Raw genomic sequence first — 14,496 nt, 5'->3', positions numbered from 1 at the left:
GGTTATATGGACTCTATTCTTGTAAAATAATATTTCAATCTGCTCCACTCCTTGTGCTCTAGAACATGGTGAATACAGATTGGACTGCGTTCTCTTGGTGAGATTCCCTATAATGTATATTGTTACTTAATGTCTCAATGTCCATACACAGTTACATTTTGTGAAAGATTGGTTTTCAGTAGTGTACAAATGACCCAAAACGCACCATTCTAGTTTTCCATGAAATTCTCAAAGAAATACTTTTGTAGATTGGGTCTCCCGGCTTTCATTAAAAAAAAATTACATTGGACATATTACTAATCTCAAATATTTGAAAAACTTTTTTTTTTATTATGGTACTAGGACATAGAACAATCGAAAAATAGGATTTCACTGGGTTGTGATTTCTTTCTAGGAATAATTTTCTCTAATGGGGAACATTGGAAACTGCAGCGGCGCCTTGGCCTAAAGATTTTGCGCAACCTGGGTTTGGGCAAGAAGGTTCTGGAGGGGAGAATTAAAGTAGAGGCTCGTCAAATGGTGGAAGTCTTCCTTTCTCAGAAAGGTAATTCATTGGATTTTTTTTAGCTTATGTAGAGACTTTACTAACGATTGTAAACCCATTCTTAACACGTGAAATGGATATATGTCACATGTTGGATGGAAGAGTAAAAAGTGGGCTCAATCTGAACTCAACAATTTTCACCTAAGATTTCACTGTCCATGGCAACCAAAACTTAAAAAAATTGATTTTTTTTTTTATTGGATTTCAAATTTTAAAGATTAATATACATGAAAACATGACACGACACAAAGAGAAAAAGGAAGGGTGAATTCCCCTCTTAACCCCCAAACTCCCACCTCTTACTGCTGAGGCTGCATAGATAACACTGGTCAACGCAATTTTGCTGGCAAAAGGTTTTAAAACCTATTTTAAGTCAATTTTGGCTGCTGATTACGAATATGAACTCCGTTTTTGGCTATCACACCAGGATTTCGAGATTTTCAATTTTTGATGAAAATTACTCATGTTTTATGATAAAAAAAACATGATTTTCGGTACTACATTTTGTATATTTTTATTCAAGATTAACAAAGATTACAAAGTCTATGTACAGCAAATCAAATATGCTTACAGAATTAAACTGCAAAATATAAAAACACATATATATACCGTATATGGCACACAGATGAATGACAAATGTCAGTTATTTGAACTTTCTTTTCTTGGCTGATCTGTGATGTACAGCTTCTGGGTTGTCTCTCATCAAGCTCCAGCAATAGTCACCCATCATATGTGAGTCCCACCGGCCTTGATACCGTTCTTCCATTGTTGTAATGTCCTGATGAAAACGCTCCCCTTGTTCCTCGCTCACATCCCCTAGGTTCTCTGGGAAAAAGTCCAAATGGCTGTGTAAAAAGTGAATCTTGATACTCATTCTACATCCAAGATTTTGCAGACTCATTAGTAGCTCTTCCACAATCTCCTCATAGTTGCATCATGCCCCATAACAAAAAAATATAATACACAAAAATACCATAAAAAATCAATAAGTTTATTAAACAAAAATCAATAGAACATACGTACAAATATGAGGGTAAGGTGTATGATAAAAAGCAGAACACATACACAGGAATGTGCACATACTAAATAGGCACAAAGTAAAGTGCCATACAGAATAATATACGCAAAGTGCAATTCCTGGGCTACATGACACACACGTGTGTGCAACTACGCTAGACCATGTTATAGAATGGCAGGAGAACTACGCCAACGTAGCCCAACATAAAGGGGAGGCTAAATAAATACTGCCATCTACCCATCCCAGTACACAGAATGCATCTATATACATGTGCTAGACATCAGTGCCAGGCATTAGGGTAACGTAACGTAAATCCTAGTAATAATACTGATGCCCTAACCTAAGCGGCACCCATCTGTGTAACACCTGCCTGGATACAATAACCGCCATAAGAATAAACCCGCAGTCTGTCTAACGCTTACCCATTATGTGCAGAAACCCGATGTGGAGTGTCCTCCCGAAAGCCCCGACGCGCGTTTCGCGTATTGTGTTGCTTCCTCGGGGGGCTGTGTGGTTGCTCTAACATTCCCGGTCTTTATACTGTTTGTGCGGCTGTAGCTGATTAACCGCAGCGACGTGCGGCGCATGCGGGCAGAAACAGTGGCAAACGCCACGTCACTTCCGGCCTTCCCAGCGGCGCCGAGCATAGAGGGAAATCCCTCGTGACGTCAGTGTAACTCGGCGTCGCTGTACGGAAGCCTTCAGGAGCGCGGCGCTACCAAGATTCCACCACGCATGCGCTCCACCGCGGTAGCCATGATGAAGATGGGCAAAACCTACTGGCACCGGACATTGCAGGTAACTAGCACCGAATCCCGTAAAAACAAATGACAAATAACGTGCAACATAACATACACCCCAAACAGGTAGAAGTATCAATGACACCGTTAAACGATCCTTTCCAATTTGATGGAGTGTTCCTGATGCTAGATCTCCAGCGTCCACGTTGTTTCATGTCGGGAGACGTTAAATTAATGCAATGTGCTCCAAATCGTCCAGGAATTACAGCCAGTAGGCAAACCAGACAGCAGCCGCTTGTTCCAGACTCACATCATAATAGTGACATCAATATACACGAGATATAAAAATAAAAAACACTGAAAAACACATGAAAAGAACAAAACAATTAAAAACAATGAAGATAAAACCAGGAGAACAGAGGACATAGCCCCTACTCCGAAAAGGGACAAATGATAGCTGCTCGTTAAGACCATTAGGGACCATGGTACCCAATGCAACTATCCATCGGCACTCCATTTGTGCCAGGATACGCTTAAGGTCCCCTCCTCTATTTCCAGCATGTACCCTGTCGATCCCACGTACTTTAAATGAAGCCGGATTACAGGCATGATGAAGCCTGAAATGTCTTGGAATGGTATTAAGTTCCGATATCTCAGGCGCATCTTTCGCCGCTACAATGCCCCTGACGTGTTCCCGGACCCTGACACGAAGCTCCCGTGATGTAAGGCCAATATAAATTAAATTGCACGCACAGGTGGCGTAATACACCACGAAAGTGGTGCTACAAGATATATAACTCGTAATGCGAAAGTCCCTACCTCCCCCTGCCGCCGTAAAGTTCGTAGCTCTGATGTTAATGCAGGCCTTGCATGACCCACAAGGGTAACACCCCCATCTCTGAGGTCCTGATCCAAAAATACCAGGGGTAACAGGAACGTAGTGGCTCCTCACCAACTGGTCCTTTAGACTCTTCCCTCTTGCAGTGAGAAGGCAGCGATCAGGTAGAATTTTATTCAAAGTTGGTTCCGTCTTTAGTACCGACCAATGTCGTTGCAGAATCTCCCTAATATCCTCCCACCTGTTATTAAAAGTGGAAATAAATCTCAACGGCTGAGTTTTTTTAAATGCCGTGGATCTAGGAGGTCTACAGAGCAGCCGATTCCTGGGTGATGCCCTGGCTCTTAAGTATCCCTTTTTGATGACTGTTACTGTAGCCCCGATCCTGGAATCGTCCGGCAAGGTCCCAAGCCTGCCTCTCGAAGACCTCATCCGTAGAACATATTCTTTTCATTCTAAGAAACTGACCCACAGGTATAGCACGTATAGTGGACCTAGTGTTTGCCGAGGTGGAGTGTAGGAGAGCATTGACCGACGTTTCCTTTCGGAAGACGTCGGTCTGTATCTCCCCATCCTCACATCTCCTGATTTTAATGTCCAAAAAATCAATATCATTCCTCGCTATCCTGTGGGTCAGCCTGATGTTACGATTATTCTGATTGAGGTCGCGGATGAAATCCACGAGTGCCCTCTCGGGACCCTGCCAGATCATCAACACATCATCAATATAACGGTACCAGCACTGCACATGGGAGGCGGCGCATGCGCCCCCGCCAAAAACCTCCCTTTCCCACAATCCGAGAAAGAGGTTAGCGTACGAGGGCGCACACGCCGCCCCCATGGCAGTGCCGTGCTTCTGCAAAAAGAAACGATCCTTAAACAGAAAAAAGTTGTGTTAGAACAAACTGTAATAACTCCAGGATCAGGGCCTGCATCAAGGGGTCCAGATTGCTCATACCCAGGAATAGTTGGACCGCCTCCAGACCATCCTCATGTTGGATACTAGTGTAGAGAGATTCTACATCGACGGTGCAAAAACCATATCCGGTTCTAAAGTCAGACCATCCATTTTCCCCAGGATGTCCGTCGTGTCCCGGACATAGGAGGGGAGCGACTCAACCAAAGGTTGTAGATAGTATTCAATAAATTTACAAACAGTCGCACAACCCCCCCTATGCCCAAGACAATCGGACGCCCCGGGGGTGTAACTGGATCCTTATGAACCTTCGGCAGGAGGTAGAAGGTAGGGACTATCGGATGTTCCACAAACAGCCCCTCAAATACTTTTTTTGGATAATTCCCCATGTCAGGGCCCGGTCCAGAATCTCAAATAGCTCACCCGAGAATCTGGATAATGGATTATTCATCAGGGGAGTGTAGGCCTCACGGTCTTTTAACTGGCGGAAGGCCTCCTTTTCATATTTCACCGTTGGTCAGATGACCACGTTCCCCCCCCCTTATCCGCAGGTTTTATTACCACATCATGCATGGCTTTGCTTTGAGTTCTTTTATAGCCCTACACTGTGCAGGCGTTAGGTTGTTACCCCTCTTATCACTCGGGATTTTCTTCAAGTCCTCCAATACCAATCTATTAAAGATGTCAATTTGGGGACAAAGTGAGAAGGGGGGGAAACGTTGTGCATCTACGTGTGACCGAGGTAGGGAAGGTACCTGTAGCTGGTAGGTCCGCCTCCTCCGCCAGTTCCTCAAGTGTGGCCAATGCCTCCTGTTCCAAAATTGTATCAGGGTTATAATCATCCCGAGATTTAAAATGAAGTTTACGTAGGATGACCTTCCTGAGGAACAGTTGTGTCCTTCATGGCTGTGAAATAATTAAAACAGTTAGTAGGGACGAAAGTCAGTCCTAAGCCTAGGACACGCAACTGATCCTTGGACAGTACATGATCAGACAGATTTATTACCTCCAAATGATTGATAGGCTTTGCCTTTTTCTTGAGGGACTGTGGAGGAGTAAAGAGGCGTTTGTTCTTTCCTCTACGATTTCCCATTTTTCCCAGTCCCAGTCTATCATTGAGTGTATTATTAAGATGGCTGCTACAGGCTTGCTCTTCATCCATTGTAGGTTCATAATATTGGGGAGTTTTGCCCCTGTTTATCCCCGGTGGAATGCAATGGGCATGTCCTATAGAAGGGAGTTTTTCACTACTAACTACGTCCTCCGTGTCGGTTTTTGTTTTGAAATCTCCTCATAGTTGTCTGCTTTCTTATTCCCTAGAAAATTCTGCACCACATTACAAAATGCATTCCAAGCTCTTTCTTCTGTCTCATTCATTGATGTGATAAAATTTGGGTCTCTCATAAGTGTTCTTATTTGAGGTCCATCAAATATTCCAGCCTTTTTCTTCTCTTCACGAAGACCAGGAAAAGTTGAACATATATAGTTAAAGCATTCTCCACTGTGAGTGAGAGCTTTGACGAACTGCTTCATCAATCCAAGTTTTATGTGTAAGGGAGGAAACACAATGTCCTTCCTATCCCAAGAGGATCATGGATGACATTCTTATCGCCAGATGCCAAACTCTGTCGCTGAGGCCATTCAGTTTTCACCCAGTGCTCTGCTGTAGCTCTACTGTCCCAGTAGCACAGAAAACAAGGGTGTTATCATAACAAATGGGAATTATGCATGTTCAAAGAAAACAAAGATATTCTCACATTTATTGGGAGCCTAAAAGAAAACTAAATTTACCTTAGTGAACCGTATAAACTGGCACTTTTCTTACACTACTTATATTTATCATGGAATTCATGAAAATGGGCTATATACCTATAGTGCAAAAATGTGATGTGATAGAGAAATTATAAGATCAGATTTCAATTCAGCACCCTCAAATTAGTCTAAAACTGTTCATAAAGTCCATGCCAGAAAAAATTTTTTTTGTAGACCAGTGTAATATAAAAAATGGTTGATGTTCAGAGTACCAAATATAAAGTACAAAGTACATTAAAGTCCAGTGGTTTTCTTCATAAAAATGTCCAGAATGAGACATAGACCATTGAGTGAGGAAGAAAATTGTACAGATGCAAGATATTAGAATAGTAACATAGTAACATAGTTAGTAAGGCCGAAAAAAGACATTTGTCCATCCAGTTCAGCCTATATTCCATCATAATAAATCCCCAGATCTACGTCCTTCTACAGAACCTAATAATTGTATGATACAATATTGTTCTGCTCCAGGAAGACATCCAGGCCTCTCTTGAACCCCTCGACTGAGTTCGCCATCACCACCTCCTCAGGCAAGCAATTCCAGATTCTCACTGCCCTAACAGTAAAGAATCCTCTTCTATGTTGGTGGAAAAACCTTCTCTCCTCCAGACGCAAAGAATGCCCCCTTGTGCCCGTCACCTTCCTTGGTATAAACAGATCCTCAGCGAGATATTTGTATTGTCCCCTTATATACTTATACATGGTTATTAGATCGCCCCTCAGTCGTCTTTTTTCTAGACTAAATAATCCTAATTTCGCTAATCTATCTGGGTATTGTAGTTCTCCCATCCCCTTTATTAATTTTGTTGCCCTCCTTTGTACTTTCTCTAGTTCCATTATATCCTTCCTGAGCTCCGGTGCCCAAAACTGGACACAGTACTCCATGTGCGGTCTAACTAGGGATTTGTACAGAGGCAGTATAATGCTCTCATCATGTGTATCCAGACCTCTTTTAATGTACCCCATGATCCTGTTTGCCTTGGCAGCTGCTGCCTGGCACTGGCTGCTCCAGGTAAGTTTATCATTAACTAGGATCCCCAAGTCCTTCTCCCTGTCAGATTTACCCAGTGGTTTCCCGTTCAGTGTGTAATGGTGATATTGATTCCTTCTTCCCATGTGTATAACCTTACCGGCACCAACAAATATATTATATCACCAATCGGCAGACTATTGGATGGAAGGCCAGGTATGTGCAACCTGGATCCCCAGGCCTTATAGAACTTATCCAAAACATCTTTTTGTATAAGCCTCTTTTTTGAGACGTATTACACTATTCATTTTGGAGATAAAATTAATAGCAGGAGGAGCAGACTGGATCCGCCGTAAGGCTGTTCATATTCTAGCAGTAAAAAGGATATAAAATATTCACAAATTGAGTCTTACTCCGGTGCATCACATATATACTGTATCACGCATAAATCCTATATAACATACAGTACATTTTATCAATTATCTCTAAAATCTCTTACCAGAATAAACCCAAGGAGGCACACTTCCATACAATGTGCATGAGTAGCCTCAGTGTGACTACATCTTTGACAACTGGGATCTGCCTGAACTACTATATTAAGCAAAACTAGGGACCCAGTTCATCAAAGCTTTTGCACCAAAAAATTGACTTTAAAAATGCAAGTAACATTTGTGGGCAATATGAAAATCACACCTGAAACCAGATAAAAAAGGGTAGAAGTTTACTCCGTTTTGGCACTGTGTTATGAAGTGCTGCAACACAGGATAGTCTGGATGGTGGATAAACAGCCCCAATTAAGTTCCATAGGAATTCAAGCTGTCCTGCAGGCCCAGGCTGCATCAGTGTCCGCAAGAACTATCCATCGACATTTGAATGAAATGAAACTCTATGGCAGGCGACCCAGGAGAACCTTAATCCTGGCACCGACACATACAGTAAAAAGCTTGACTCCAGTGTGCCAAAATGTACTTGAGTAAGCCAAAAGCCTTCTGGGATAGCATCTTGTAGACAGCTGAGACCAAGGTAGAACTTTTTGGTAAACTACTGTACATCACTCTGTATACTCAAAACAGCCTACAAAGAAATGAACACAGTACCTAAACTCAAATGTGGTGGAGGTTCAAAGATATTATGGGGTTGTTTTGCTGCCTCTGTCACTGGGTACCTTAGCTGTGTGCAAAACATCATGAAATCTGAAGATTACCAAAGGATTTTGGGTAGCAATGTAGTGCTCAGTATCAGAAAGGTGAGTTTGCATCTCGGGTCATGAATCTTAAATTTTTCTTGAGCACATCGATACCCCATATGTGGTGGAAAACTTCTGTTTGTGCACATAGCAGGGCTCGGAATGCTAGGAGGACCATTTGACTTTTGGAGTGCAAAATTGGTTGGAATAGATAGCTGTTATGTTTGCTAATGACAGGTGTTATGAAGGCAATCCAGAAACACAGTGTGCTTAGCGATCAGAGCGCACACAGTAATCTGACAAATACCCAAAAATACAAGAACGAGCTCTGAGACGTGGAAACTCTGTAGACTGCACACCTGATCCTATCCTAAACACAACTAAAAGCGGCTGTGGATTGCGCCTAACAACTGCCTAGGCAACTCGGCACAGCCTAAGAAACTAGCTAGCCTGAAGATAGAAAAATAGACCTGACTTGCCCCAGAGAAATTCCCCAAAGGAAAAGGCAGCCCCCCACATATAATGACTGTGAGTAAGATGAAAAGACAAAACGTAGGGATGAAATAGATTCAGCAAAGTGGGGCCCGATATTCTAGGACAGAGCGAGGACAGTAAAGCGAACTTTGCAGTCTACAAAAAACCCTAAAGCAAAACCACGCAAAGGGGGCAAAAAAAACCCACCGTGCCGAACTAACTGCACGGCGGTACACCCTTTGCGTCTCAGAGCTTCCAGCAAAACAAAAGACAAGCTGGACAGAAAAAAAGCAACAAAAAAGCAAAAAGCACTTAGCTATACAGAGCAGCAGGTCACAGGAACAATCAGGAGAAGCTCAGATCCAACACTGAAACATTGACAAGGAGCAAGGATAGCAGCATCAGGCGGAGTTAAGTAATGAAGCAGTTAACGAGCTCACCAGAACACCTGAGGGAGGAAGCTCAGAAGCTGCAGTACCACTTGTGACCACAGGAGTGAATTCAGCCACAGAATTCACAACAGTACCCCCCCCCTTGAGGAGGGGTCACCGAACCCTCACCAGAGCCCCCAGGCCGACCAGGATGAGCCGCATGAAAGGCACGAACAAGATCGGAAGCATGAACATCAGAGGCAAAAACCCAGGAATTATCTTCCTGAGCATAACCCTTCCATTTAACCAGATACTGGAGTTTCCGTCTAGAAACACGAGAATCCAAAATCTTCTCCACAATATACTCCAATTCCCCCTCCACCAAAACCGGGGCAGGAGGCTCAACAGATGGAACCATAGGTGCCACGTATCTCCGCAACAACGACCTATGGAATACATTATGTATGGAAAAGGAGTCTGGGAGGGTCAAACGAAAAGACACAGGATTGAGAACCTCAGAAATCCTATACGGACCAATAAAACGAGGTTTAAATTTAGGAGAGGAAACCTTCATAGGAATATGACGAGAAGATAACCAAACCAGATCCCCAACACGAAGTCGGGGACCCACACGGCGTCTGCGATTAGCGAAAAGTTGAGCTTTCTCCTGGGACAAGATCAAATTGTCCACTACCTGAGTCCAGATCTGCTGCAACCTATCCACCACAGAATCCACACCAGGACAGTCCGAAGACTCAACCTGTCCTGAAGAGAAACGAGGATGGAACCCAGAATTGCAAAAAAATGGAAAAACCAAGGTAGCCGAGCTGGCCCGATTATTAAGGGCGAACTCAGCCAACGGCAAAAAGGACACCCAATCATCCTGGTCTGCAGAAACAAAACATCTCAGATATGTTTCCAAGGTCTGATTGGTTCGTTCGGTCTGGCCATTAGTCTGAGGATGGAAAGCCGAGGAAAAGGATAGGTCAATGCCCATCCTACCACAAAAGGCTCGCCAAAACCTTGAAACAAACTGGGAACCTCTGTCAGAAACAATATTCTCAGGAATGCCATGCAACCGAACCACATGCTGAAAGAACAAAGGTACCAAATCAGAGGAGGAAGGCAATTTAGCCAAGGGCACCAGATGGACCATTTTAGAAAAGCGATCACAGACCACCCAAATGACTGACATCTTTTGAGAAACGGGAAGGTCAGAAATGAAATCCATCGAAATATGTGTCCAAGGCCTCTTTGGGACCGGCAAGGGCAAAAGCAACCCACTGGCACGAGAACAGCAGGGCTTAGCCCTAGCACAAATCCCACAGGACTGCACAAAAGTACGTACATCCCGTGACAGAGATGGCCACCAGAAGGATCTAGCCACTAACTCTCTGGTACCAAAGATTCCAGGATGACCAGCCAACACCGAACAATGAAGTTCAGAGATAAGTTTATTAGTCCACCTATCAGGGACGAACAGTTTCTCTGCTGGACAACGATCAGGTTTATTCGCCTGAAATTTTTGCAGCACCCGCCGCAAATCAGGGGAGATGGCAGACACAATGACTCCTTCCTTGAGGATACCCGCTGGCTCAGATAAACCCGGAGAGTCGGGCACAAAACTCCTAGACAGAGCATCCGCCTTCACATTTTTAGAGCCCGGAAGGTACGAAATCACAAAGTCGAAGCGGGCAAAAAATAACGACCAACAGGCCTGTCTAGGATTCAAGCGCTTGGCAGACTCGAGATAAGTCAAGTTCTTATGATCAGTCAATACCACCACGCGATGCTTAGCTCCTTCAAGCCAATGACGCCACTCCTCGAATGCCCACTTCATGGCCAGCAACTCTCGATTGCCCACATCATAATTACGCTCAGCGGGCGAAAACTTCCTGGAAAAGAAAGCACATGGTTTCATCACTGAGCAATCAGAACCTCTCTGTGACAAAACCGCCCCTGCTCCAATCTCAGAAGCATCAACCTCGACCTGGAACGGAAGAGAAACATCTGGCTGACACAACACAGGGGCAGAACAAAAACGACGCTTCAACTCCTGAAAAGCTTCCACAGCAGCAGAAGACCAATTAACCAAATCAGCACCCTTCTTGGTCAAATCGGTCAATGGTTTGGCAATGCTAGAAAAATTACAGATGAAGCGACGATAAAAATTAGCAAAGCCCAGGAACTTTTGCAGACTTTTCAGAGATGTCGGCTGAATCCAATCCTGGATGGCTTGGACCTTAACTGGATCCATCTCGATAGTAGAAGGGGTAAAGATGAACCCTAAACATGAAACTTTCTGCACACCGAAGAGACACTTTGATCCCTTCACAAACAAAGAGTTAGCACGCAGGACCTGAAAAACCATTCTGACCTGCTTCACATGAGACTCCCAATCATCTGAGAAGATCAAAATGTCATCCAAGTAAACAATCAGGAATTTATCCAGATACTCACGGAAGATGTCATGCATAAAAGACTGAAACACAGATGGAGCATTGGCAAGTCCGAACGGCATCACTAGATACTCAAAATGACCCTCGGGCGTATTGAATGCAGTTTTCCATTCATCTCCTTGCCTGATTCTCACCAGATTATACGCACCACGAAGATCTATCTTAGTGAACCAACTAGCCCCCTTAATCCGAGCAAACAAGTCAGATAACAATGGCAAGGGATACTGAAATTTAACAGTGATATTAAGAAGGCGGTAATCAATACACGGTCTCAGCGAACCATCCTTCTTGGCTACAAAGAAGAACCCTGCTCCCAGTGGTGATGACGATGGGCGAATATGTCCCTTCTCCAGGGATTCCTTCACATAACTGCGCATAGCGGCGTGTTCGGGCACGGATAAATTAAATAATCGACCTTTAGGGAATTTACTACCAGGAATCAAATTGATAGCACAATCATAATCCCTATGCGGAGGTAGAGCATCGGACTTGGGCTCTTCAAATACATCCTGATAATCAGACAAGAACTCTGGGACCTCAGAAGGGGTGGATGACGAAATCGACAAAAACGGAACATCACCATGTACCCCCTGACAACCCCAGCTGGATACCGACATGGAATTCCAATCCAATACTGGATTATGGGTTTGTAGCCATGGCAACCCCAACACGACCACATCATGCAGATTATGCAACACCAGAAAGCGAATAACTTCCTGATGTGCAGGAGCCATGCACATGGTCAGCTGGGCCCAGTATTGAGGTTTATTCTTGGCCAAAGGTGTAGCATCAATTCCTCTCAATGGAATAGGACACCGCAAAGGCTCCAAGAAAAACCCACAACGTTTAGCATAATCCAAATCCATCAGATTCAGGGCAGCGCCCGAATCCACAAACGCCATGACAGAAAACGACGACAAGAGCATATCAAGGTAATGGACAGAAGGAATTTGGACTGTACAGTACCAATGACGGCAGACCTAGCGGACCGCTTAGTGCGCTTAGGACAATCAGAAATAGCATGAGTGGAATCACCACAGTAGAAACACAGACCATTCAGACGTCTGTATTCCTGCCGTTCAACTCTAGTCATAGTCCTATCGCACTGCATAGGCTCAGGTTTAACCTCAGGCAGTACCGCCAAATGGTGCACAGATTTACGCTCGCGCAAGCGTCGACCGATCTGAATGGCCAAAGACAAAGACTCATTCAAACCAGCAGGCATAGGAAATCCCACCATGACATCCTTAAGAGCCTCAGAGAGACCCTTTCTGAACAAAGCTGCCAGCGCAGATTCATTCCACTGAGTGAGTACTGACCATTTCCTAAATTTCTGACAATATACTTCTATATCATCCTGACCCTGGCACAAAGCCAGCAAATTTTTCTCAGCCTGATCCACTGAATTGGGCTCATCGTACAGCAATCCGAGCGCCAGGAAAAACGCATCGACACTACTCAATGCAGGGTCTCCTGGCGCAAGAGAAAATGCCCAGTCTTGAGGGTCGCCGCGCAAAAAAGAAATAATAATCAAAACCTGTTGAATAGGATTACCTGAAGAATGAGGTTTCAAGGCCAGATATAGCTTACAATTATTTTTGAAACTTAGAAACTTAGTTCTATCTCCAAAAAACAAATCAGGAATAGGAATTCTTGGTTCTAACATAGATTTCTGATCAATAGTATCTTGAATTTTTTGTACATTTATAACGAGATTATCCATTGAAGAGCACAGACCCTGAATATCCATGTCCACACCTGTGTCCAGAATCACCCAAATGTCTAGGGGGAAAAAAAAAAGTGAACACAGAGCAGAAAAAAAAAAAAAAAATGTCAGAACTTTTTCTTTCCCTCTATTGAGAATCATTAGTTTGGCTCCTTGTACTGTTATGTTTGCTAATGACAGGTGTTATGAAGGCAATCCAGAAACAGTGTGCTTAGCGATCAGAGCGCACACAGTGATCTGACAAATACCCAAAAATACAAGAACGAGCTCTGAGACGTGGAAACTCTGTAGACTGCACACCTGATCCTATCCTAAACACAACTAAAAGCGGCTGTGGATTGCGCCTAACAACTACCTAGGCAACTCAGCACAGCCTAAGAAACTAGCTAGCCTGAAGATAGAAAAATAGGCCTGACTTGCCCCAGAGAAATTCCCCAAAGGAAAAGGCAGCCCCCCACATATAATGACTGTGAGTAAGATGAAAAGACAAAACGTAGGGATGAAATAGATTCAGCAAAGTGGGGCCCGATATTCTAGGACAGAGCGAGGACAGTAAAGCGAACTTTGCAGTCTACAAAAAACCCTAAAGCAAAACCACGCAAAGGGGGCAAAAAAAAACCCACCGTGCCGACCTAACGGCACGGCGGTACACCCTTTGCGTCTCAGAGCTTCCAGCAAAACAAAAGACAAGCTGGACAGAAAAAAAGCAACAAAAAAGCAAAAAGCACTTAGCTATACAGAGCAGCAGGTCACAGGAACAATCAGGAGAAGCTCAGATCCAACACTGAAACATTGACAAGGAGCAAGGATAGCAGCATCAGGCGGAGTTAAGTAATGAAGCAGTTAACGAGCTCACCAGAACACCTGAGGGAGGAAGCTCAGAAGCTGCAGTACCACTTGTGACCACAGGAGTGAATTCAGCCACAGAATTCACAACAGATAGCGAATGCCATGTCGCATTTGCAGAGCCCCTGATGTACCTAAACAATGGAAATCCCCTACAAGTGACCCAATTTTGAAAATTATACCCTGAAAGGAACTTATCTTGAGGTGTGATGACCGCCTTGAACACACAGATGCTTCACAGAATTTTATAACGTTGAGTGTTATGGCTGGCAATCAGGCAACACAGCGTGCAGTAATCGGCGCACATACAGAGATCTGGCAAAAACCCAAAACAATAGGACGAGCTCTGAGACGTGGAATCTCTGTAGACTGCAGTACCTGAACTGTCCTCACACAACTGGAAGCAGCAGTGGATTGCGCCTATCACTACCTATGCAACTCGGCACTGCCTGAGGAGCTGACTAGCCTGAAGATAGAAATACAAGCCTGACTTACCTCAGAGAAATACCCCAAAGGAATAGGCAGCCCCCACATATAATGACTGTTAGCAAGATGAAAAGACAAACGTAGGAATGAAATAGATTCAGCAAAGTGAG

General features: G+C 44.0%; 1 protein-coding gene across 3 annotated transcripts in view; it reads left to right on the top strand.

The window, feature by feature from the left end:
• The window catches only part of LOC138638022 (cytochrome P450 2J2-like), a 310,015-nt gene that overhangs the window by 183,009 nt on the left and 112,510 nt on the right, over positions 1-14,496 (top strand). For all 3 annotated transcript variants that reach the window (XM_069726989.1, XM_069726990.1, XM_069726988.1), the window contains one exon: positions 395-544. In XM_069726989.1, coding sequence (XP_069583090.1) covers positions 395-544 — 150 coding nt within the window. The remainder of the gene's footprint in view (positions 1-394; positions 545-14,496) is intronic.

This window comes from Ranitomeya imitator, chromosome 5 (genome assembly GCF_032444005.1).
Source record: "Ranitomeya imitator isolate aRanImi1 chromosome 5, aRanImi1.pri, whole genome shotgun sequence".
Classification (NCBI taxonomy): domain Eukaryota; kingdom Metazoa; phylum Chordata; class Amphibia; order Anura; family Dendrobatidae; genus Ranitomeya; species Ranitomeya imitator.
This window is presented reverse-complemented; position numbering and strand designations above follow the sequence as displayed.